General features: G+C 46.2%; 1 protein-coding gene across 1 annotated transcript; it reads right to left on the bottom strand.

The window, feature by feature from the left end:
• Positions 1–19754: 19754 nt before the first annotated feature.
• On the bottom strand, positions 19755–23660 carry LOC138249159 (late histone H2A.L3-like). The gene is made up of 2 exons (XM_069203166.1): positions 23576–23660; positions 19755–20268 (listed from the first exon to the last, which is right to left on the bottom strand). Exon 2 carries the CDS (start codon positions 20257–20259, stop codon positions 19846–19848), a length of 414 nt encoding a protein of 137 aa, XP_069059267.1. The 5' UTR covers positions 20260–20268; positions 23576–23660; the 3' UTR covers positions 19755–19845.
• Positions 23661–24941: the final 1281 nt, after the last annotated feature.

Genomic DNA, 24941 nt, shown 5'->3' with positions numbered 1-24941 from the left:
TAGCGCGGTCGAGATGAAATAATTTGAGAATCCTATGTGTCCTGGAGTCGACGGCTATGGATTGTATGGAGGACTTTATAGAATACATGCTACTCTATTCGGAGATACCCTCTCCCCTAATGCTGATCGCGGAGCAGGCACAGATGGCTGAGTCAGCATCCGCCACCTGGGGGCACCTGCTCAAATAACAATAGCTCTTAACAAGGTACACCAAGTTTTTGTCTGGCTAGGTAGCACTGCACCTGCAATTTCAGGGCAGTCAGGTCTCATTTTTCCTGGATTTCACACTAGCACTCCTAGCCGTTGGGCGAGATTTTATCCCTGTAAAGTGCACATGCCGGAAGACAGCAGCCAAATACTCCCTAATCTATCTGGTCAAATTCCATGCACATCATTAGGGGAAACCCACTTTTCACGGACCAGATGACAGCTGTCAAATTTTCTAGAGGACTACCTGTTGCAGAGCCTGCTCCACTGCCGTCGCCTGTGGGTTCAGACCGAGGTCATCTCATCGAAAATGATTGAAGGCCCTGGGCCTGCATGTTGTTGAGGTGGAGAAGCCTGGACTCTAAACCTGGGCCTTAGTCACAGCCGTCATGCTCAGTGTCTGAACTGTGGGACTCTGGCCCCAGGCACATTGGCATGGGGTTTACAACCAGAAGTAGCAGTAGAGTTTTGTTTGTACTGGCCCACCCCCCTTTCCAGCCACCCTGTGAATGCCGGGCTAAGAGAGTACTGAGCAGCCACCTCACCCCCTTGGGATGAGTCCTCCCCAATTTGTGTCTCTGGATTTTCTTGTGGGAGTTGGTGGGGGGTAGTCTTATTTGGTGCATTTGGAAGTGGTCCAAGTGGGTGGTGGGGTATGGGTCTTTGCAATGTTTTGTTGAGTGCCGTTGCTTACTTTTTATCTTGTTCTGCCACTCATTCCAGCTGTTCCGCCTCTCTACACTGCATACACTCAACCAACTAAGGACGCCCCTTGTGTCATCCAAGTCCTCCAAAGCTGACAGTTAAATGCTTAACTTGGAATATTAGGGGCACGAACGACAGATAGAAGGTGAGACAAAATTGACACCTACCTATTACAAGAATTACACTTAACGCGTGCCAGACTGATGCTCCTGGGGACGAACTGGATAGGCGAGAGGCATGTTGTTGACTGATTTAGGACCAGATCAGTGACTGGGGGTTAAATGTTTGACATTGGTCAGCACTCTGTCCATCATCTGTTCTATTTGCATTTGTCGCCCTAAGAAGGAAGGTTATGCCCAGATGTGGGTCCCCTGCTGGCTATGCCTCTGGATTCAAGCTATTTTGGCTGATGAGGGGTGATAACCTGAAACTGGTCCCAGGTTGCTTGTTTCCGATCCAGGGAGGATCTGGCCTGGCAGTTTGGGCTGGACTATTCCCATGGGGAGCAGGGTCAAGACTGATTTGCCTATGGGTCAAGTCAAACTGGAATGGCATAGCGAGCAAAATAAATGGTGGATTTAGGCACAGAACTAAAGGTGAATGTTTGACATTGTTCAGCATTCCGCCCATCATCTTTTCTTTTTGCATATGTCACCTGTTACTGAAATAAAGCATGGGGTGGCTGTGGTGCTCCGCAGGGGGTTGCACTGGTGGGGATTCTGCAAGGGTGCCCATTGATGTTGGTATCCGTGTATGGGCCCAGTATGGATGGTCCCTCTTTTTTGTGAAGGTCTGACTCTTGGTGGGGATGATGGGCTTGGTAGCAGTACTTTGGAGACGGGATGTGGTGATGGACAACAGTGCAGATAGATCTAGCGATATTCACTGTAGAACCCACATGCCACTGTGCAACTACAAACTATTATTGATGCCAACAGCCCCACAGACATCTGGCACACCCACCACCCATACAGTTTTGAGGGTACTTGCATAACATCCATAACATTCACTCAATACTTGGTCCAGAACTGCATTCTGGCTGGCCACCAGAGATGTTGTCTCCTGGACCACTGATGTTCAACATCTCCCACGTCCATTGTCTGACCTCTTGAAGCTGCACCCGTCTGACAATGCCTCATGTGTGTTCATTTAGGACTCCTCCCTGGGGTGCTGTGTGACCAGGTGTTCTGGAATGAGGTCCGGGAAGCCATTGTAGAACATTTTGAACATCATTCGCAATCAGTGGACTCTCTGTTCACCCTGTGGGAAGCCTACAAAGTGGTTATCTGTGGAGTATGCATTGCCAAACCAGCCGGGGTATTTAAAACAATTTGGGCAGGCTGGAGGTGGAAATCTGAGCTTGGATGGCTCACTGCTTCCTTCTACAAGGAATTTGCACCTCTGCGGTCCCTGCACCGTATTGATATGTATGAAAGTCAGAGCAGTGCGCTGCCTTCTTCACTGCAAGAGGCCCTCATCCTAACAAGGACTCTAGGCAATGTGATTCCTATAGGCCCCTCTCCATGATTAACACTAATAAGAAAATTCTGGTGAAACCGATAGCTTTGCTGCTCCACCTCCTCTTACCCCTTGTAGTCTGACCAGACCAGTCTGGTTTTATGCCAGGCAGGTTGATGGCGCATAACCTGCACATGTTTTTCACTCATTCACATGTTAGATCCAAACTTACAGGCTGCTGCAGTGTTTCTGGATGCCTTTGACTCGCTCGAATGGCCCTATCTTGTCAGCCTTCTCGAATGCCTTGTGTAAGCTGTAAATTCATACATCTGGTCTACCTGCTTTACATCCAGCCGGACTGCAGATTAATCAATAAGTTTAGGCTCCTTTTGCAATAGTTTGTGGCACGCATCAAGGGTGCCTGTTGTCACCCTTTTTATTTGCCATCGAAATGGATCCTCTCGAGGTCAGATTGCAACAATCTTGCATTCTGACCCAGGCAGAGACTTGTTTCTATGTATGTTGGTGATGTCACCCTATATGTTAAAAACTTGATGGGAAAATCTTGACCCTCTTCTCCGGGAATTCATCCACTTAGGCGGCATGGAGAGCATCACGATCAACTGCTCAAAGTCCATCTTATTTCTGCTTACCGCAGCCACACAGACCTTCACCCTGGATTTTCCACTGACATGGGCCCAGTACCCCGAATGATATATGGGCATTTGGCCGAGCCAGTACACAGAGGACTGTGGTTGGAAAACTATGGTAGACTGAAGACATGTCTCGAAGACCAGGTGGCAGTTTGGTCGAAATTACCACTGTTCCTCACTGGGAGACTGACCATTGCGACAACGGTAATGCTCCCCAAATTCTTATACTTGTTTATCAATCTGCCTCTCCCTCATCTGGTCTGCTTTCGAAGTAAACTCTGATCACACCTAGAGTTGCTAGCACAGGCCTGCAAACATCCATACATGGTGTGAGCGAGCCCCACGCTCTCCTTTGAGCTGGGTAGACTGGGGGTGTCTGACATGGACCTGTATACCTAGGTGCACTTTGCGCATTTCTGATGACACCCGATACAGTTCCAGGGGCACACTTCATTGAGGCTGATCATGCAGCCCTTGTCTACTCCAGATTTTCCTATATTGACCTGCCCAACGCGTGAGTCACTGGGTGGATACCGTGGCATGCATGTGGCATAAGCTGTAGAAAAGGTGCATCTTGCTATATTTGGCTCACCTTTTCCTATTTCAGGGCACCCACTACTCCCAACAGCTGCTGGTGTGGGAACGCAAGCGCACCTCCGTCAGCTACAACTGACCTCCTTTGGGACAGCATATCCTGGGGGTAGCTTTGTTGCCCACCATCAGGTGATTTGGGACTCCATGACTTCCTTCCTGGATGTATTGACTTATCAGCTCCGTGTGCCACTGTGAGGAAATCATGACATGTTGTCGGCTGAGCACCCTACATTCACAGTGCTAGAGGAGATGCTTACCATCCCTTCACCCTGTAAGCCAATTATGCCGGCATGCTGAAGGCCACACCAATGAAAGTGACCTCTGCTCGACAGACTTGTTCAGGTGACCTTGATGTGGCAATTAGTGAGGAACAATAGACTTATTGCTACTCCCAGTTCATGGGCTTCTCCCCAAACTATAGGCTGCGTTTGAGTCTCTAAATTCTTACACTGAATCTACCACACACCTACGTGTCTGCTGAGAATGGGGTTTGTGGAAGGATATGAAGCTGATTTTTTCCACCTGGTGTGGGAGTGTCCTGAGATACTGGGCTTCTGGTAGGTGGTCTTTAGGGACATGACAAGCATTATGGGCCATTCTCCTGAACGCAGCCCTATAGCGACGCTGTTCGGTTACGTTAAGGAAGTTCTACCAGAAGTCCGTCAACTGATGGCTCTGCTGTTACTGGCAAAGCAAAGGGTGGTAATGCATTGGGGCAGGTGAGAAGTGCCCAGCAGGAGCAAGTGGCTCCATAATGCAGCTGTCCGCCAGGAGATGCTGGATTATTACTATGAACTGATGACCATCTGTTCTTGCCCCCTTATCAAGTTACCTCTGACATCATGGAGAGAACAGAGTGATGAAGCTCCCAACAGTGGCCTGTCAACTGTGGAGATTCCTGACTGACCCCCCCGTGAAGCTTTTTTTTAAATAAAAAAAAAACGCAAGTTACACCAACCCAAAATAAGCATACAACCTAAAAAAGGGGAAAAAACATGTTAGTTCAGAATCCCTGTCCGTGTGTAAGCAGCACCTCCCTTTACACATTTTATACAGACAAGAAAAACAATATATCTTGAGATCTTACATTTCAACAAATTTGATAACCAAGCCAACCAATAAAACCAAAAGAACATCAAATGCGTACACAAGCATGAATAATACAAAACAATAGTGATCAGTCCAGCAACTGAACTCAGCATCAAATCTCCAAAACACTAAAAATGCATTACTGAAACACATTCTCCAACATACATCACAAATACATGCACCATACATAAATCAGTTCACCCCATTCATAGTTACACTCCAGATGATTCAGAAATGCACTCGCTGCACTGCTCAGGAGTCTCCTGCATGGGCAGAGTTTAAAAACTGAAGGCATTAACCCCTTCGCTGCCAGGCCTGTTCCACTCAGGCACTGAGCCTTTGTTTTGGCTATTTGGGGTTGTTTGCGCTTAGGCCCTCATAACTTTTTGTCCACATAAGCTACCCACACCAAATTTACATCCTTTTTTCCAACATCCTAGGGATTTTAAAGGTACCCAAAGTTTGTGGGTTCCTTTGGAGGAGACCGAGAAATTAGCCAAAATACAGCTAAAATGTTTGTTTTTTTAGGAAAATGCGGAAAAAAGTGCTTCAGAAGAAAACATGTGTTTTTTCCCCCTGAAAATAGCATCAACAAAGGGTTTGTGGTGGCAAAAATTACCATCTTCCCAGCTTTCAGGAACAGGCAGACTTGAATCAGAAAAGCACATTTTTCAACACAATTTTGGCATTTTACTGGGACGTACCCCATTTCTACTATTTTTTCTGCTTTCAGCCTCCTTCCAGTTAGTGACAGAAATAGGTGTGAAACCAATGGTAGAGCCTGGACAGCTAAACATTTCTGAAAAGTAGACAAAATTCTGAATTCAGCAAGGGGTTATTTCCGTAGATCCTTCAAGGTTTTACTACAGAAAGTAACAGCTAAACTACAAAAATATTGAAATTGAGGTGGAAAAAAGGTAATTTCTGTCAATGTTTTCTTCTATAACCTTTCCCAGCTATGACAGATTTTTAAAAGCAATATACCGTTACATCTGCAGGACTATTCTGGTTTTGGGGATATATAAGGCTTGTCATTTCATCAAGAACCCAAGGTACCCAGAGCCAATAAATGAGCTGCACCTTGCAATGGGTTTTCATTGTATACCGGGTATAGAGCAATTCATTTGGTGAAATATAAAGAGTAAAAAATAGGTATCAAGGAAACCTTTGTATTTCCAAAATGGGCACAAGATATGGTGTTGAGAAGCAGTAATTATTTGAACATCTCTGAATTCTGTGGTCCCCATACTAGCATGTGAATTACAGGGCACTTCTCAAATAGACTACTTTTTTTTTACAAACTGTCTTACATTTGGAAGGAAAAAATGAGGAGAAGGACAAGGGGCAATAACACTGTTAGAAATGGGGTCGTTGGTTGGCAGTCAGGTAACCCCCTGTCCAAGCAAGGACCCTCACTCTAGCCAGGGTAAGTCACACACAATCCTGTGCCCACCCTCTGGTAGCTTGGCACTGAGCAGTCAGGCGTAACTTATTTGTGCAGTAAATCATGCAATAACACAGTAGAGCACCACAAAATACACCACACAGTGTTTAGAAACATTTATTATATTTATCTGATTAAATGCAGGTTAAAACAACCAAGATTTGATAAGTACACTTTGAATTATCATTGTAGAAAATGATAAAAGGAGTTTTTAGTTCTTAAAAAGCAACAAGTGTCTCTTGCAAGCACGAAGCACCTGGTTTGCATTCAAATTCTCCATAAGAGACCACAGAGTAGGAGATGCATTGATTTTTCCAGCACACACAGATGATGCATCAATACGTTTTCACGCATGGCCGGCTTTGCGTCGATTTCCGGCACGAAGACTGGGCTCCTCTTCGGGTTGCAGGGTTTTTGGATGCCCCGGGGATGATGCAGAGAAATCCTGGGCGTGCAGGAAGAAATCACAGGGGCTGCGTTGATCCGGTGGGCATGCGTGGAAATTTCTGTTGCACGGCAGGTGCTGCGTCGATTATTCTCACAGGAAGTTGGGCTGCGTCTTTCTGGCTCGGCTTTGCATCAATCCAGTGGGCCGTGCGTGGAAGTTCTGGTAGCAACGCTGGCGCTGCGTCGATCTCCTCTCGGTAAGCCAGGCTGCATTGTTCCAGTGTGCAGTGATTTCCTCACCGCGATGCAGGCTGTACGTTTTTTCTGACAGGCTGTGCATCTAATTTTCGCCGCACAAGGCGGTCTTTGCAGGATGAAGTCTTTTTGGTCCTGAGACTTCGAGGAACAGGAGGCAAGCTCTATCCAAGCCCTGGCAGAGCACTTCTCTGCAGAACCAGAGGGCAGCAGGGCAGCAGTCCTTTGCAGAAAAGCAGTCAGGTGAGTCCTTTGGGAAGCCGGGCAGTTCCTCTTGGCAGGTTATGGGCTCTGGTTCAGGGTTTCTTCTCCAGTGGTATCTTGTCCAGAAGTGTCTGAGTTGGCAGGGTCAGGGACACTGCTTAAATACCTAAATGTGCCTTTAAAGTGGTGGAGACTTTAAAGAGTGGCTTAGAAGTGCACCAGAACCCCTTTCAGTTTCATCCTGTCTGCCAGGGTCCCAGTAGGGGGTGTGGCAGTCCATTGTATGAGGGCAGGCTACTGTCCTCTGACATGTAAGTTTCAGGCCCTCCACCCTCCTAGCCCAGGAAGACCCATTCAGTATGCAGATGTGTGAAGGTGTGACTGAGTATCCTGTGTTCGAGGTTGTCTCAGAGAGATGCACAAGGGAGCTGTCAACTAACCTAGCCAGACGTGGGTTGGAAGGCACAGAAGGATTTAAGTGTAGAGAAATGCTCACTTTCTAAAATTGGCATTTCTAGAATAGCAATATTAAATCCAACTTCACCAATAAGCAGCAATTTCTATTACCACTCCTGCCATACTAAATATGACCTGGCTACTCCTTTCAGATCAGAATCTACCACTCAAACCATGTATGAGGATAGCTCTAATGCTAGCCTATGAAAGGAGCAGGCCTCACAGCAGTGTAAAACACATTTAGGGGTTATACACTACCAGGACATATAGAACACACATGTTCATGTCCTGCCTTTTACCTACATAGCACCCTGCCCTCTGGGCTACCTAGGGCCTACCTTAGGGGTGACTTATATGTAGAAAAGGGTGAATTTAATGCTTGGCAATTATCTTTAAATGCCAAGTCGAAGTGGCAGTGAATCTCCACACACAGGCCCTGCCTTGGCAGGCCTGAGACATGGTTAGGGGGATACTTATGTGGGTGGCACAACAAGTGCTACAGCCCACTAGTAGCATTTAATTTACAGGCCCTGGGCACATGTAGTACACTTGACTAGGGACTTACAAGTAAACTAAATAAGCCAATTGGGTATGAGCCAATGTCACCATGTTTTAGGGAGAGAGCACATATGCACCTTTAGCACTGATTAGCAGTGGTAATGTGCGCAGAGTCCTAAAGCAAGCAAAAATGAGTGCAGAAAAAGAGGAGGAGGAAGGCAAAACGTTTGGGGGTGACCCTACAGAAAGGCCATTTGCAACATATCCCCCTTCCAGCCTAAAGGCAGGGTAGGCTAATCAACACTCTCATGGACTTCCCTGCTTAAGACGATAGAACATGGACAATGGCCCACTACTGCAGGGGCACTTGCCAGTTCTACACCTTTCTGAACTCAGTGAGGCACCTGTCTCTACACTCTCTGGGGCCACCGAACTGACCCATGAGGAACCCTTCTCCTCACCCGAGGGCCCTATCTACGAAGCTCCTAACTTTAATTTGCTCACAGATGCATCCCAGTATGCAGACAGTACCACCATGGCCAATAAAGTGATGTGGCCCATTCCATCCCTTGGGTCTGACTTCTGTCCCCAACCCAGGGAAAATTCTGTCCACAAGGACAGTAACCAAAAGAGGCCACTGACAGCTGTCAGTGTCAGGAGCCAGGCCCAAGACTATCCACTGCTAAGTGGAGGCCCTGAGTGGGGTCTTTTGGATGAGCTTTTCCTCCAGCCGGGCAGTTGGCAGGGAGCTACCAAGGGGCTCCTGAGGCTCCTCAGAATGGGGGGTGGTAGCCCCAGGGGTCTTGTGCCCCTTCTCCGTTCTACCTCCCACCAGTTCAGGGTTGGGACCCTGACACTGGTCAATCAGCCGAGGGTCTGTATCCTGAGGCTGAACAGGGGACAAGGGCGAGTCCTCCCTCACCTTGCGCCTACATCTGGGCTCACGTACCCTCTTCTGGGGAGTGATACTGCCAGATAACTGAACTGTCAGGGAACCCTTAGGAGTCACCCCTCTCAGTTCTCCTGAAACTAGGGGTAACTCATTTCTCAGAATGAAGTCAGTGGACATCTAGGGACTAACTTTGACCCACCTCTGGGTCACCTCCCTACCCCACTCCAGGGATACCAGGGCCATGGGGCAGAAGAAATCCTCCCCATGGGCTGGAATCACCACACACACCTGGCCGGTGTACTGCTCTGGTGAAACTAGTCTTTCCACCATCATGGTGAGACTAGCCCCTGTGTCCCTCAGAACGGTGACTGGGACCCAATTCACTCCCACCTGGTAGAAGTGACAACTCCCACCCTAAGGGATCACCAGCTTACCCTCTGAGTGTGTCTCCCAACTGAAGGAGATAAAGGCTTGGTCCATGATCTGCCCCTGGGGACTACTTTCCCCTAAGGCCACCTTGGCCACCACTTTAGACGTCCCACCAGTGGGTGAGTTCTTTGAACAGACAGTCTGCCTTCCTGTGCCCTATCTGGGAGCACTCAAAGCAGCGGGGTTGGGAATGGGATGCTTCGGACCACCGTTCAGCAGAACCACCATCCTGTTACTCAGATGGGGCATGGAAACCTTTTCCTCCCCCGCCTTTATTCTGGGACATCTTTAACTTCCCTCTCACTCTGTTGGGGGGAAACAGGAACCACCCTTCTTTGGGCTGGGAATGGGATGCTTTGAGCCACCGCCCACCAGAACCACCACCCTGTTTCTCAGATGAGGCATGGGAACCTTTTCCTTCCCCCCCCCCCTTACTCTGGGTCGTCTTTAACCTCCCCTTCCCTCTGTTGGGGGAAACTGAACCACGCTTCTTGGGGTCACTCCCAGGGACCCTTTTGGGCACTCTGGTGCCAATCCAGAGGTCTGCTCCTCAGCAAGCTTTCTAGGATCAGACAGCTTACTGTCAACCAGGTGCTGGCACAACTCTGTAGAACAAATACTGAGCATATACTCTCTCAGAATTAAATTAAATATTCCTGTGTAATCGTTTACTTTACTACCCCTGCACCCATCCATTCAGTGCCTTGCCAGAGGAATAAAAAATAAAGTCTACCCAGTTCTGTGTGGAGAGTTTGGTGCTGTCCCAGAACCTCTGACGGTACTACTCAGGTGTCAGCCTAAACTTGGCAAGCAAAGCAGTTTTCATGGGTGTGTATCTGTTTTTATCCTCAGGATCCAATGCAAGGAGTGTGTCCCTCCCAAGTACTGGTACATATCACCACAAGGCCACACCCCATTGCTCCTCAGAGACCCCCATAAGCCCTTAGTGCAACTTCTTAAGCAGCCAACTACTTGTCAATGTCATCTCCCACCACATAATTTGGCACTACATTTTTGGATATACAAACCTTTCTTTCCCCAGCAGGTCCTGCATGTATGCTGCCACCATCACTTCTAGACTCAAACTGTATTGCCTTAATATCCAGCTCCTTGAGACGCAGTTCATGAGCCAACAAAAGTTTCTTTTCAGCCAAGGCTCTCTCAGCCTCAATTTGCTTGGCTGCTTTCTCAGCTTCAGACTGTTGGGCTTCTCTCTCAGCTCTGCTCTCCTCTCCTCCCACTGAGCTTCAATTTTTAACCTTGCATTTGTAGTTGAAATTCCCTCTCTCCCCTCCTTTCCTCTGCGGTCAGGCCATGGCTAGTCCATGCTCCCTGATTTAGCAGGGGACACAATTTCAGGGGTAACATCTCCCACTACTGGCAAGAAATCTTTTGAGGGGCCATCCTCTGGACCCTCCTCCTCAAAATTCTCATCTGAATGGGCTTCTGCCCAGGCCCTCAGCACCTTTTGGTATTCTCCTTCCTGGAGGCACCCTGGCTAGGTACTCCTATCCCCCTCCAGAACCCCTTCAGCTGTGTAACAGTGTATGTCTCCAGCTTAGGTAGGTCAAAATCTTCATCTCCTGCTTGAGACCCAGCCAGAGACATGTTGAATGAGGACTTAGTTAAAAATCAGGCAGAGAATAAAATTGCAGAAAAAGATGATATAAAAAAAAAAAATCAAGTTGATCTTCAACTGTGGATAGGTAGTGTACACTTAGCTATTGTATGTCACAGGCACAAATACAAGTCCTATCCACACCGCGGATCACCAATGTTAGAAATGGGGTCTTTGGTTGGCAGTCAGGTTACCCCCTTGTCCAAGCAAGGACCCTCACTCTACTCAGGGTAAGTCTCACTCAGTCCAAATTATCCTGTGCCCACCCTCTGGTAGCTTGGCACTGAGCAGTCAGGGTTAACTTAGAAGGCAAAATGTAAAGTATTTTTTGCAATAAATCATGTAATAACGCAGTAGAGCACCACAAAAATACACCACACAGTATTTAGAAAAATACATAATACTTATCTGATTAAATGCAGGTCAAAACGATCAAGATTTCATAAGTACACTTTGAATTATCTCTGTAGAAAATATTAAAATTAGTTTTTAGTTCTTAAGAAGCAACAAGTGTCTCTTGCAAGCACAAAGTACCTGGTTTGTGTTTAAATTCTCTCCAAGGGCCCGCAGAGGAGGAGATGTGTGGAAAATGGGGAGGTGTGTGTCGATTTTTCCAGCACACACAGACGATGCGTCAATAAGGTTTTATGCAGGGCAGGCTTTGTGTTGATTTTTGGCTCAAAGACTGGGATCCTCTTCGGGTTGCAGAGTTTTCGGAAACCCTGGGCCCACAGGATGAAATCACAAGGGCTGCGCCAATCCAGTGGGCGATGGGTGGAAATTTCTGTCACACGGCAGGCACTGCGTCGATTCTTTTCACAGGAAGTTGGGCTGCGTCATTCCGCCTCAGCTTTCGTCGTTCCGGTGTGCAGTAATTTTCTCACCGCGATGCAGGCTGTGTGTTTGTCCTGGCAGGCTGTGCATCGAATTTTCACCATACATGGAGTTCTTTGCAGGATGAAGTCTTTTTGGTCCTGAGACTTCAAGGAACAGGAGGCAAGCTCTATCCAAGCCCTGGGAGAGCACTTCTCTGCAGAGCCAGAGGACAGCAGGGCAGCAGTTCTTTGCAGAAAAGAAGTCAGGTGAGTCCTTTGGGCAGCCAGGCAGTTACTCTTGGCAGGTTGTAGGTTCTGATTCAGGGTTTCTTTCCCAGTGGTATCTTGTCCAGAAGTGTCTGAGTTGGTAGGGTCAGAGACCCTGCTTAAACACCCAAATGTGCCTTTGAAGTGGTGGAGACTTCGAAGAGTGGTTTAGAGATGCACAAGATCCCCTTTCAGTTCCATCCTGTCTGCCAGGGTCCCAGTAAGGGGTATGGCAGTCCATTGTGAGAGGGCAGGCTACTGTCCTTTGACACGTAAGTGTCAGGCCCTCCTCCCTCCCAGCCCAGGAATACACATTTAGTATGCAGGTGTGACTGAGTATCCTGTGTTCGAGGTTGTGTGAGTGAAATGCACAAGGGAGCTGTCAACTAACCTAGCCAGACGTGGATTGGAAGGCACAGAAGGATTTAAGGGTAGAGAAATGCTCACTTTCTAAAAGTGGCATTTCTAGAATAGCAATATTAAATCCAACTTCACCAATAAGCAGGATTTTCTATTACCATTCTGGCCATACTAAATATGACCTGCCTACTCCTTTCAGATCAGAATCTACCACTCAAACCGTGTATGAGGGTAGCCCTAATGCTATCCTATGAAAGGAGCAGGCCTCACTGCAGTGTAAAACAAATTTAGAAGTTTACACTACCAGAACATATAGAACACATATGTACACGTCCTGCCTTTTACCTACATAGCACCCTGCCCTATGGGCGACCTAGGACCTACCTTAGGGGTGACATATGTAGGAAAAAGGGGAGTTTAAGGCTTGGCAATTATTTTTAAATGCCAAGTCGAAGTGGCAGTGAAACTGCACACACAGGCCCTGCCATGGCAGGCCTGAGACATGATTAGGGGGCTACTTATGTTGGGAGTACAACCAGTGCTGCAGCCCACTAGTAGCGTTTAATTTACAGGCCCTGGGCACATGTAGTGCACTTGACTAGGGACTTACAAGTTAATTAAATAAGCCAATTGGGTATGAGCCAATCTCACCATGTTTTAGAGAGAGCATATGCACTTTTAGCACCGATTAGCAGTAGTAAAGTGTGCAGAGTCCTAAAGCCAGCAAAAATGAGGTCAGAAAAAGAGGAGGAAGAACAAGTTTGGGAATGACCCTACAGAAAGGCCATGTCTATTCTGTGTTCCCCCAAGTCTCCTGATAAAAATGGTACCTCACTTGTAGGCCTTGTGCCTGCAACATGGACACATCACGTTTTTACATTGAAATCTGACTGGATTTTTGGAAAGTGCCTAGCTGTGGATTTTGGCCTCTAGCTCAGCTGGCACCTAAGGAAATCTACCAAACCTGTGCATTTTTTTTAAAGCTGGACACCTAGGGGAATCCAGGATGGGGTGACTTGTGGGGCTCTCACCAGGTTCTGTTACCCAGAATCCTTTGCAAACCTCAAACTTTGGCAAAAAAAACAACACTTTTCCCCTCACATTGCGGTGCTGCATAGTTCTGGGAGATCTGAGAGGTGACAAAAAACGTCCTTCCACCTAGCATTCCCTAAAGTCTCCCGATAAAAATGGTCCCTCACTTGTGTGGGTAGGCCTAGTGCCCGCAACAGAAAATGCCCCAAAACATAACATGGACATGTCAAAATTATCTATTACAAAACTATCTGTTTTTTGGAAGGGGGCACCTGCGTTTTTGGTCCTGGGCTCAGCAGCCATCTAGGGAAAGCTACTAAACCCAGACATTTCTGAAAGCTAGACACCTGAAGGAGTCCAAGGAGGTGTGACTTGCGTGTATCCCTGTGTTTTCTTACCCAGAATCCTCAGCAAACCTCAAATTGGGCAACAAAAAAAATATATATATATATTTTTTTTTTTATTCCTCACATTTCTGTGTAGGATCACCACACCGGCACAAATTTCCTACCACCCAACATTCCACTCAGTCTCCCTATAAAAATTATACCTCGCTTGTTTAGGTGGGGCAAGTGCCCGTGACAGGAAAGGGCCAAAAACATGTCAAAATTGAGAGGGTGACAAAGCAGGTCCAAAAGGACAGTTAAAAAAAAATATATATATATTTTTAGGATGACAAGTGGGGCAGAATTTTTATCGGTATAGATGCGACCATGCTGTGGGGTAGGAATTTTGTGGATTCCTGCAGATTTCAGAAGGTTCCGTCACTAAAATGTAGGAAAAATGCATTATTTCAAACAAAGATGGAGGTTTGCAGGGCATGGTGGGTAAGAAAATGGTATGGGGTGCATGTGAAGCACACCACCATGAACTCACCCAGATGTTTAGTTTTCAGATGTGTTTAGGTCTCGTAGTTTTTTCTAGGTGGCAGCGTCCCAAAGTCCAAAAAGTGCAGCTGCTCACAATTACAAGTGGGACGATATTGAGAGTTAGCTTTGCTCCCTTGGCCCAAATGTAACATCAAAACCCAAAATATTCAAATGTCTTCTTACTTGCCATTGGGATAAGATCCTTTAGTTTGCAGGGGGGCTGAAAGACTGCTACCCCCCTTCAGTTGGGGTGGGGGACAGAATCATACCCATACGGGTTGGCAGCTCCCACTCCACAATTTATATTTCTTCAATTCCCTGGCATGGAGTAGGCTTTCGGCCCCTCAGGGGAGTGGATCGGGGTTAATTGCTCCATCTGCCCACCAGTTGGCAGAACAACTATGTCCCCATATACTTGAGGTGGGAATATGGCCATAACCCCACCCTCTTTTTAGGGGGTAAAAATCTTCCCTGGTGTCTAGTGGGCTTTCTGGCCCCCTTGGAAGGGGGGGGGGGGAACCTAATAAAAATAGGCCTAGCTGACCCCAAGGGGGGCAGAAATGACCAACAGTAATTTGCCCCCGTGGGGAGCAACCCTTGCCCAATGGGCTGCCCCCTCCAAACACACACCACAATCCCTGGTCCCTAACCTAGGTGGGTTTCTGCCTCCCTTGGGGCCCGATCGGCTTAATAAAAGTAGGCTGATCTGACCCCAAAGGGGACAGAAATGGCCTAATAGAATATGCCCTTCCCCTCCCCCCCCACAGAACGACCCTTGCCTAAGGGGGGTGGGGGGCAGGAAGCAGGCGTCACTCCCCTGATGAAATTATACATGAAGAAAAAAAACAAATCACTTGTGTCTAGTGGTTTCTGCCCCCCTTGGGGCACATTGGCCTAATAAAAATAGGCTGATCTTCCCCTAAGGGGGGGGGGGGGGTCAGAAATGGCCTTATAAAAAGTTACCCGCTAGGAGCGTGACCCTTACTCAAGGGGTCGCTCCTCTTCATTGTTTTTTTTTTTTTTTTAATTAAAACTCCCTTGTGTCTAGTGGGCCTTTTTGCAGCACAATCGCTAAGCGATTGTGTTGAAGAAATGCTCAGAAAGACAAATGAAAGGAAAAGCCTTTCCTTTGATGCCTCTCCCATCTCCCCCAACCAAGCAAATGCTTTTCTCTTCCAATCGCGCTGGAATCTTTGCTTCCAGTGTGGGGGGGGGGGAGGGGGGGGGAACCTTGGATGAGGTCAGCAAGTGGTCACACGCTGACGTCCGTCACTGGTGGGGGTGTGATTCCCCTTTCATTCTTGCCTAGGGGTGGGCGAGCTGGAACCCCCCCTGTGGGCCAGTTGCAGGTCGAGCGGATGTCATCCTCAGCATACGAGGGCAGAGGACAAGACCAGCTCATCCACAACTCCAAAGGGGTTAAGGACTGGTAAACCTCACAAAGATCTTTTGCAGAACTCCTACACAAAAATAAATTACTCACAACCATCCTCTGCTACCACGTTTGTGGGGGCAGAACCCTGAAAACCACAATTCAGACCACCAAAAATATTAGATTACTTCAAACTTTTACCTTTAGTAATACTGCTACAACCACCTTGATCTTAAACATACGCCTCAACATTTGTTTACCAGAGTAATAATTAACTTGTAACCAATCAATAACCGTTCTAAATCAGGGGGAAATAAAGGATTTTATTACAAAAAAAAACTCAGTTAAACAATACAGAGAAACGTAAAAGTCCTAATGAACAGCAAAATGATGAAAGGAACACACTTTATCCCAAGCGGTTTAGAAAAATCGATCTAACTTTCCCTCAGCCCCAGAATCAAGGAATTCTTATACAAATTCCATATATCGAATAAACAAAAATCACAGTTTAAGCATGGTGGGATGCCGTGTATCACTTCTTTTGCCAAATATGAGCAATCTACATCATAACATTACACATTAGCACTAACACACTTTCTAAGGAGTTGGGCAGCCTCAATAACATCTTCAAAGCATGAAGTAAAGCTCCCATGTCAGATTACGTTCGCATCAGAGACTACACCCCCTCAACTTTCACACTATTACCCCACTTTGCCTACATCAGTTTCAAGAGCTGAGATGGCTTCTGAGAAACTTAGTTTTACCATTTCACATAATTATTCCCACTTTTTCTAAAATTCTAGGACCGATCTTTAAGCCCCTTTCACCGGAGGCGTTTTATCGTTCTTCATTGCCATTATTCTATGGGCTAGTACAGAAGTTGAGACTCCCAAAGGACTAAGGGCAGCACAAAACCAGCAACATTCAATCTGATCCAAGGCACATTTGAAGGGGGGGGGGGCAGAGGGAGGAGTTGAACACTGATATGCTCTACATGTCCTTAGGAAGACAGAAAAATTGATACATGGTTTGGCCAAATTAATCTTTGCCACTGTTTTAACACTTTTATTGGCACATGTCATCAATTACATTACCAGTGTACCACAACCATCTCAGATGTGTTTGGGATACTTTCATATACATGGCTTTGTTTTGTGTTTTTTTAAACATACAAGTACATCCGATTGTCAATCAATTTTAGAACTGTTGCACCTCACTAAGTATCATACGTATCCACTAAATTCTGGGTACACTTGTGTTGCTCTATTACAGCTTGGTTTATTGGTCTATCTGGTCCAGGTGAGGTTGGGATACTCCTACCCTCCAGAAGAATGATCCAAGTTAAGAGTGGTGCCCAGTGTGTGAAACTAAACAAACTTGAAAGTTTGTAACTGAACTGATGGAACTAACCCACGGTGTAGGTGTCTGTATATATCATAAGTATCCTCATCTAGGCATCTCATGTCAAATACGTAGTATTAATTGTAGTAGCTGCGTACAGATGTCGGGGGGTGCTCTTGTGGATTCCTAGTGTCAGTGCCAATTGTCGTCTATGCCCTTAGTAAGTACCCTAGCACTCCGATCGTCCCACATCTTGCCCCCCCCACCCCATCTTCATTCTCGGAGGTATCTTCAGCACCCGAGTTCTCCTCGAAGCCCATGGTTTCCCACTCATCTATTACTTCAGAACACTGAGGAGCTATTGGCTTACGTCTGATCCCTCTACTCTACTCTCCTCCCCACACCACCCCCCCACCCATCCCAGGGCTCCCTCTTCTGCTCATACCGAGCGTGTTACGTATCTTTCCCACACGGAAAGGCTTGGACCTCTACCCTGTTTCCGTGTCAAAGATATCCTGCATTTAGCTAGAATCAAGGCCAGGTCCACAAACCTGTGACCACCCTTCCTGGCACAGGGTCTGCTGTAAAGTTCCAACAAGCATGTCGCCATGAAGTTTAAGGTTTCTATGCAGTACCCAATTAAGTTTGTGTATGGCTCCTACCCAACATTCTTGTAGAGATAGACATCCACAGGTCATATGGCTAAAGTCTGCGTCTTGTAGTCCGCACCAGTTCACCACGTTCCTCCCCCCAAAATACACAAGCCTAATCAGATGTGAGGTACGATAGGTTCTATGAGTATAGTTGTACTGGATATATTTCAGTTGTGTATTTCTGGATACAGTGAGAGTGTATGCTAAGACTTTTTTCCAGTCTATGTCAGTGAGTGACCTAGCCAGATCAGTCTTCCACTTAGTCCAGGGGCTTGTGCATCATTGTCAGCAATGCTTTATATAACCAGGAGACAAGATTAGAGCGGTCTCCAATGGACAGCATAGTATGGAGGACTGCATGTGTATTGGGTACCGCTGGCGCCACACCCCAGAGGTCCCTAGTAGCCCATACCACTGCTTCCTATGTCAAGAATTGCCCCCACGGTAAGCTAGGTCACCGAATGGGATAAACTTTCCCTGGCAGTACATTTCACCCATCATTTGTATCCCTGCTAACCAGTGATATAGTTGCCTGTGAGAAGCAGAGAGGGGGGGGGGGGGGGGGGGGGTGAAAGAAAAAGAAAAAAAATAAAATAATAATTTATGGAGCCCTGGTCTTTGTTCTCAGGTGTCCTCCGCCAGCCAGAGCCGATGCCAGTAGCACCCCTAGTCAGAGGCACCAAAGGCCAAGTTTCAGTATTGCGGCCAGAAGTGTACTCTGATCTGAGTCCCCTACGGCGGGAGCTGTCTTAGTGAGGTCCACCCCACCTAGCCAGCAGGAGGGTCATTGTAGTTGTGCTGCCAAAATGTGGAGCTAAAAATCAGGTACCCCAAGCCCTCCCTCCCCTGGTGGCAGACAGAGTGGCCAGGGCCACCCACTGCCATCCACCATTCCACAACAAATCCCTCACCAGTACATCCAACAATCTGAACCAGTTTGCTGGGATCATAATAGGCAGGTTGACAAAATAGAGTAGCCTAGGGAGCATTGCTATCTTAGCTGAGGGCTATGTGAGCCATAATAAGTAAGCAGAGGGAGCACCAGAAGGAGACAGCTGACCGTAGAACCTGCCACACATTGCCCTCTTGGAGATCCTGAAGGTCATGGTAGACCTGTATACCAAAAGTACCGGAATGAGTGGTGTGCCCAGGTGACATCCTCTAGGCACTAGACTAAGCAGGCTATGCCGCAGCACACAGGAAATACACTTGTTTTCATTCAGTTCAGGCGGAGTCCCCAGCAAACCCCAAATTCATCCAGCAGGTCAAACATCATGTCACACCGCGGGACTCCAGGGCCTCCCACCCTGCCAAAAATTGGGGCAAAGCCTGCACCTCTTCTGGGCCCCTCTGGACCCCTTCTGCAGGTCAGGCTATGGCAGGTGTAGCTCCCTTGGAATTGAGCCCACACCTGGGAGCCCAGCTGGGCACATCCCCCACCTAGGCACCTTGGGCCCCCAGCCAGGTGCCTAAACCAGAGTGGGAAATCCAATTCTGGCTACCACCTAAAGCACCTGGCTAGGCCCACGCTCCTGGGGTCCTCTACCCCAGTGGGTCGGTCCTTCAGCTGTAGCTGGCACAGAGCTAGCAATGCCCCCCCCAAGCCCCTGCAGAGCTTCATCACCTCCCCTGTGGCAACAGGGGAAGGGGGGGGGAGGGGGGGGTTGACCACTATCCTGGCTGCCTCTCACTCAGCCCAATCCTTTTGTCCATGCTCTGCTCAGCCGTTGGGCCAGTCCAACACCTGGGTGGCCAGGGATGCTTTTGCTCTTTACCTCCGAAAGAACCAAGTATTGAAGAGAGATTAAGTTAGGTGATTAAGATAGAAACGAGATTGTGATGGTCTTAGAGAGAAAAAAAAAAAACAAAAAAAAAAACACACCACACCAAAGACATACTTGTGCCAGGGCATTCGATACAATGACTGTTTGGGGTGCACGGTTCGACACCAGCTATGAAGCTGACCAAACAGCAGGCATGTGTTCTTTGTTGAACGTAAAGGCATTAGGGAAGCTTCATGCATGTTTGTGTGTGTGTGTGTGTGTGTTGGCACGGGTGAACTAGCAACCAACACTGAAACTGCAAATTGAACTGCTAATCCAATATGTAGAGGTCAATTAAGACAGACATTAAGGACTACTCTTAGGACAACACCAGAAAGTTAATATTTTAATTGAAAACGTTTAAAAAAAAAAATTAATACTGTACTAAAAAGTGCATTATGCAAGTGGTCAACAAAAAAAGGCACTAAAACTCCTGAGACTGGACATCTTTTGGTTCTGCTGAAGATCCCTTGACAGTTTTCTTAGGTAGAAGCTGGGCCTGAATGTTCGGCAGCACACCGCCTTCAGCAATGGTCACACCAGAAAACAGTTTGTTCAATTCCTCGTCATTCCTGACTGCCAGCTGCAGATGTCGTGGCACAATTCGGGACTTCTTGTTGTCTCGGGCAGCATTTCCTGCCAGCTCCAGCACTTCTGCTGTGAGGTACTCCAGAACAGCAGCCAGGTAAACAGGAGCACCAGAGCCAACCCGCTCTGCGTAGTTACCTTTCTTCAGAAACCTGTGGATGCGGCCAACTGGAAACTGCAGACCAGCCCTGGAGGATCTAGTCTTGTGGCCAGCCTTCTGCTTCACAACTTTCTTGCCACGTCCAGACATATTCCTGACCTTTAAAGATATCAGATTAATTGCAATTAGAGATCAAGTTAATAAACATTGCAAAAACTAGAAGCTTGCTTAACAAAGCCTCAATTGCAGCAGAAGCAATAAAACTAAAGTTAAAGACTTGATGCAACACAATAAGAAGCTTAAATGCAATAAGGAGAAGACTACATAAAGGTGCACACATTCTGCTAGTCAAAGCTTACTAGAGGAATAGTACAAGCCACAACCAATGAGCAACAAACCTGACCATCAATTTAATCCTTTGAAATTTGATAACTAAAGCCTACTAGGTGGTAGTAATCTAAAATGGGATAAAGAGAACCGCTGTGATTCTTCAATTAGCCGGAACTTGGAACAGCTGGCAACATCTCCAACATAATGAAGGGCATATTATTGATCTCATTTTTAGGATAAGATAAGGCTTTGATAGCAAGGACACAAATCAAAATAATGTCTGATCACATGGCATCCACTTACCATCTCAGTCAGGAAATCTCATGGTCCAAAATTACTAGATAGGTGTCAAAGTCAAGCCCTCAGGAGTACCCCTCAACTACACAAAACATCCCGATAGGGACATTTTTCAGCAAGCTACTGAATTCAATCTCTGGGTCAAAGCATTGTATGCTAGAGCCGTGCACTAGCACAGAAAATCAGGATAAACTCCCTCAGCACATTGGTACTTGAAAGACTTGGCCAGAACAAAGAAAGAGTAAGATTTGAAAAGGCTTGTATAGCATCAGGTAGAGAAGTGGGCAGGCTAGCTCATACGAGTAACTATTCAAACTAACAAGACAGACTGTGCATATTAAAATGCAAGAGCGGTTTTCCTCATTAATAAGAAGGACAGTCTGTACCAGACTCAATATTTTGCATCACTTCTCAAAATAATGTTATTTTGAAGAAATTGAAGCAGAGGATCGTTCTGAAATCTATGACTTTAATCACCGTAATAATGGACTTTGACTCATTCACATTGTCCTGTATCAGTCACTCAATGCTGAGAATTAAAATCATGCTATCCTTGGATCCATGTCCAGCCACCTTCCTCCGTTCAGGAACGGAACGATTGCAACTATAACCGATTTATACAACAAATCGGTTGCCTCTTCCATACGTCCTGAACTATGGAAGGAGGCTTAAATCAAAAAAGACAAATGCAGACCCTGAACGGCTCCGAGTATGCGACCATCTCAGCTTTTCCTGGTACAGCTGTGATGACAACAGCTAGTTTTGTCAAACGGAGATTGGTTTTAGAATCCTGCATTGTATACAGACAACTGCACTAAATGATGTAATTCTTCTAGATGAGAGTCAAAGAGCAGCACTGATTAGATCGCCATGGCACATTTGACATGGTTTCCCATCGGACGAATTCATGGTTTGGAAACCTGGATAGTGCATTGAAATGGGTACCTCTTCCTACACATTGTTACTCGATCAGTTTTATCTGACCACTCATCGACTCTGAAGGTTTTGAGTTCTGAGGTTCCCCAGGGCTCTGGTAACCTGCCCATTTTTAATGATTACCTCCCCCAATGAGTCTTTCCAGTATTAAGCTTTTAGGCTCGCAGAAATGTCTTGACAACGACATCCAGATCGTCGTAAGTGGGCTGAGGTAATACAGTTGGCTGGGACCATCCACAACATGATAGGTTAAGTGGATGTGCAATAATGCACTTAGACTAAAGTGAGAAACCAAAGTAAACTGCTTTGGTCCTTTATCCAAGCACCTAATTGGAAGCAAAAGGTAATACAATTTTCAAATACTGCAAAAAAAATAATTATATATATTTATCCATCTCCTGGGAAGTAGAAGGGACCAAGGGGCGAGAGAAAGATAGAAAGAAGCCCGAGCTTCTGTCAACATTTGACAGTGTGTAAACCAGCATTTCAGAGAGGCCTGTAGCAAGCATCTGAGACACTTGAATTCGAGTGCCACCAGTTACGAGTAACAAGCTGGTAACGTGTTGGGGGGGTGGGGGGTAGTGAAAACATGCAAAGTACTGTTCTAGAGACCTTTTTTAGTGGGGGATTGGAGGAATGGGGGTAGGGAGTCAATGATAAACAGGAAACCGAACTGAAAGGAGAAAAAGCAAGAAAGTAATTACTGTAGGGTAGATGAATAACTAAGGAGAATGTATGTGGGAAGGGGTATAAGAGCAACATTTACCCAACAAAGAGCAGGACCTAGACATTTACACTGCTGAGCAGAACACAGTTTAGCCTTCTGTCATTTCTACCTGGTAAAGAGTGTGACAAAATTACCACATCCATTCAGGAGATGCGGCAGCACCAATCATTACCACCCATTGACTAAAAATCCTCATTTAACATTGCAAAAGCTTTGTCTAGTTAACTCCCGTGCTGAACCAAAGAAAACACAAGCACTTCAGGGGGGTCAATCGAGACCAACTTTGATAAAACTTTCCCAGGAAGTCTTCAGTTAACCTCCACTTTGCTAAATAACAGACAGGCCTATACCAATTATACATTCAATAGCTCATTGAAAGAAGAAAGAAAACCGGGAAGGAGGAAAAGAAAGAAAAAAAAGAAGAAGAAAGAAAGAAACCACCCCCCACACACAGTAAATGTTTAAGTTAAAATATTCAGAAGACCATAATTAACTTTTCTAAATACCCAAAAGTTAGAAGGTAATAAAGAAACGGCATCAACATTAAGAAGTATATATCATCAGTATCAAAGCAAGGTGATCCATTTGACTTGACGCTGCATCATGCACCTTACCCTTTGAGGAATTAAGGAAAGCTCTTCGCAGATCTTTCTACTATCAGGCAAGTACGAAAAGCACTCTAATTTGGTTTATAAATTAGAAGACTCAATATTTTCTTCTTAGAATTAAGAACTACAATCACCAAAATGCAGAGAAAGTTTAGCGTTTAACAGAATTCAAATGCAGATAAGCAACAGCTTAAAATTGTTTTATAGCAAAACAATTCACTAACTGGACATTCCCTAATTAATCCCCAAAATGCGCTGTAGAGTCACGTCAACAAGCAAGGTATTGCAGATTTAGTTTTAGATTCATTTTATAGAAAACACAGAGCATACATCTCGACACGCTGTTAAAAGATGAGTCGATAAGTGGGTAGAAGCAACCCCCCCCCCCCCAACACCTTATAGGTACACTCTTCACTCACATAAACTACTAATAAAGTGATTGACGCAGTTTAACTCACAATCCCATCTTAAACTACATTATTAGTTAATAATTAAAAAACACTCAAGTAGCCCAAGATAAGAAAAGAGACCAAAATCATAAATGCATGACGCGGAAAAGAAACCATACCTGTTACTTGCAATTGCACCACCAAATCGTAACTTCAAAAGCCTACTAACTGCTTACACCAACGACGCTCCTTTTAAACCCCACCAGGACCGGCTTCCACCAGCTCAGGGACTCCTTAATTAATACTAAATGTTATCACCTGTGTTTTCATCGCGCTCCCTCGCGCCTTTTCCTTTTCGCGAGAGTTACAGAGTTCATTTCCTATTTGAAATTTGTATTTAAAATCTCAGCATGCATATCACTCAAAATATTAGTAAATATGGCTTAATGGAATTTGGTGAAACACCAAGTCACTGAAAAGTATTTCTGTTTCCTTATGTTCCACTTTACAACACTATGCATTCTGGGACTTACAGTCCTCATTTTAATACTCTCGTTGAAGGAGAAGCTCGCACTATACGACCCAGTATGCGTCTGTTAACGTGCCACCAACACCCAGGGTGACACATGTTTGAAATTACCTTATTAGAGGTGTGAAAAATGTGGTTATTGGTTGAGGGGGTATGAGATCTTCTCAAGCAACAGTGACAATCTCGTTCAATGTAAAATAAAAAGTCACTAAATTAACCTGCGACCGTCTGATTGCTTGGCACAAAGCAGTCAGGCTTAATTTAGAGGCAATGTGTAAATTATGTATGCAGTAGCTGAACAGTAATAAAGTGAGAACACAACACATAAGATCTCACAACGATTGAAAAAAAATAGAGTAATATTTAATAAAGTATTTGACTCCAAAACAACAAAAATCCAGACAGTAAAACTGGAGTGCTGCAGTTTTGAGGAGCTAGGTAAAAAGGAGCGCCTAGAGGCACAAAGTGCCAACTGTGGGTATATGGTCATGCCGGACCAGGGCAAAAATCACGGATTTAAAGCTGACTGAAATCGAGGGAGCATGTTAGGGTCACTGAGAATTGTACATTATGTCCTGGATGTGGCGTGTTGAGCCATACAGCGTCGATTCCAAGGAGTGATGCAAGGTCCACATTGAGTTGCATCACGCTGCATAAGTTTCAATGGGGAGCTGCCAGGGCTGTGATGCAAGACTCTGTGACAAGTTGCATTGCGCTGCATTTGTTGCAACAAGGATCTGCAAGGACTTGTTAGGTTGCGTTGCACTGTGTCTGTTCTGATGGGAACCACAGCTGAACTGGCAGAGCCCCTTTAACCCCACTACAAAGGGTCCAGGACTGGGGAGGGGCAACTTGGGGTGTTAGGACTCGCAGTAGGCATACTCCAGGTGCATGGTTCAAGGGTGTTGGAGCCCTTGGAGTCACTCTGGTGCTCCTGGGATCAAGCTGCAGGTCCAGTCCTTTCTCAGACAGAGGGCAGCAAAGCAGTCCTTCCTGCAGGCAGAGCAGCAAGGCAG

Source organism: Pleurodeles waltl, chromosome 8 (genome assembly GCF_031143425.1).
Source record: "Pleurodeles waltl isolate 20211129_DDA chromosome 8, aPleWal1.hap1.20221129, whole genome shotgun sequence".
Classification (NCBI taxonomy): domain Eukaryota; kingdom Metazoa; phylum Chordata; class Amphibia; order Caudata; family Salamandridae; genus Pleurodeles; species Pleurodeles waltl.
Note: the sequence above shows the minus strand (reverse complement) of the source record. Positions and strands in the feature narration are given on the sequence as shown.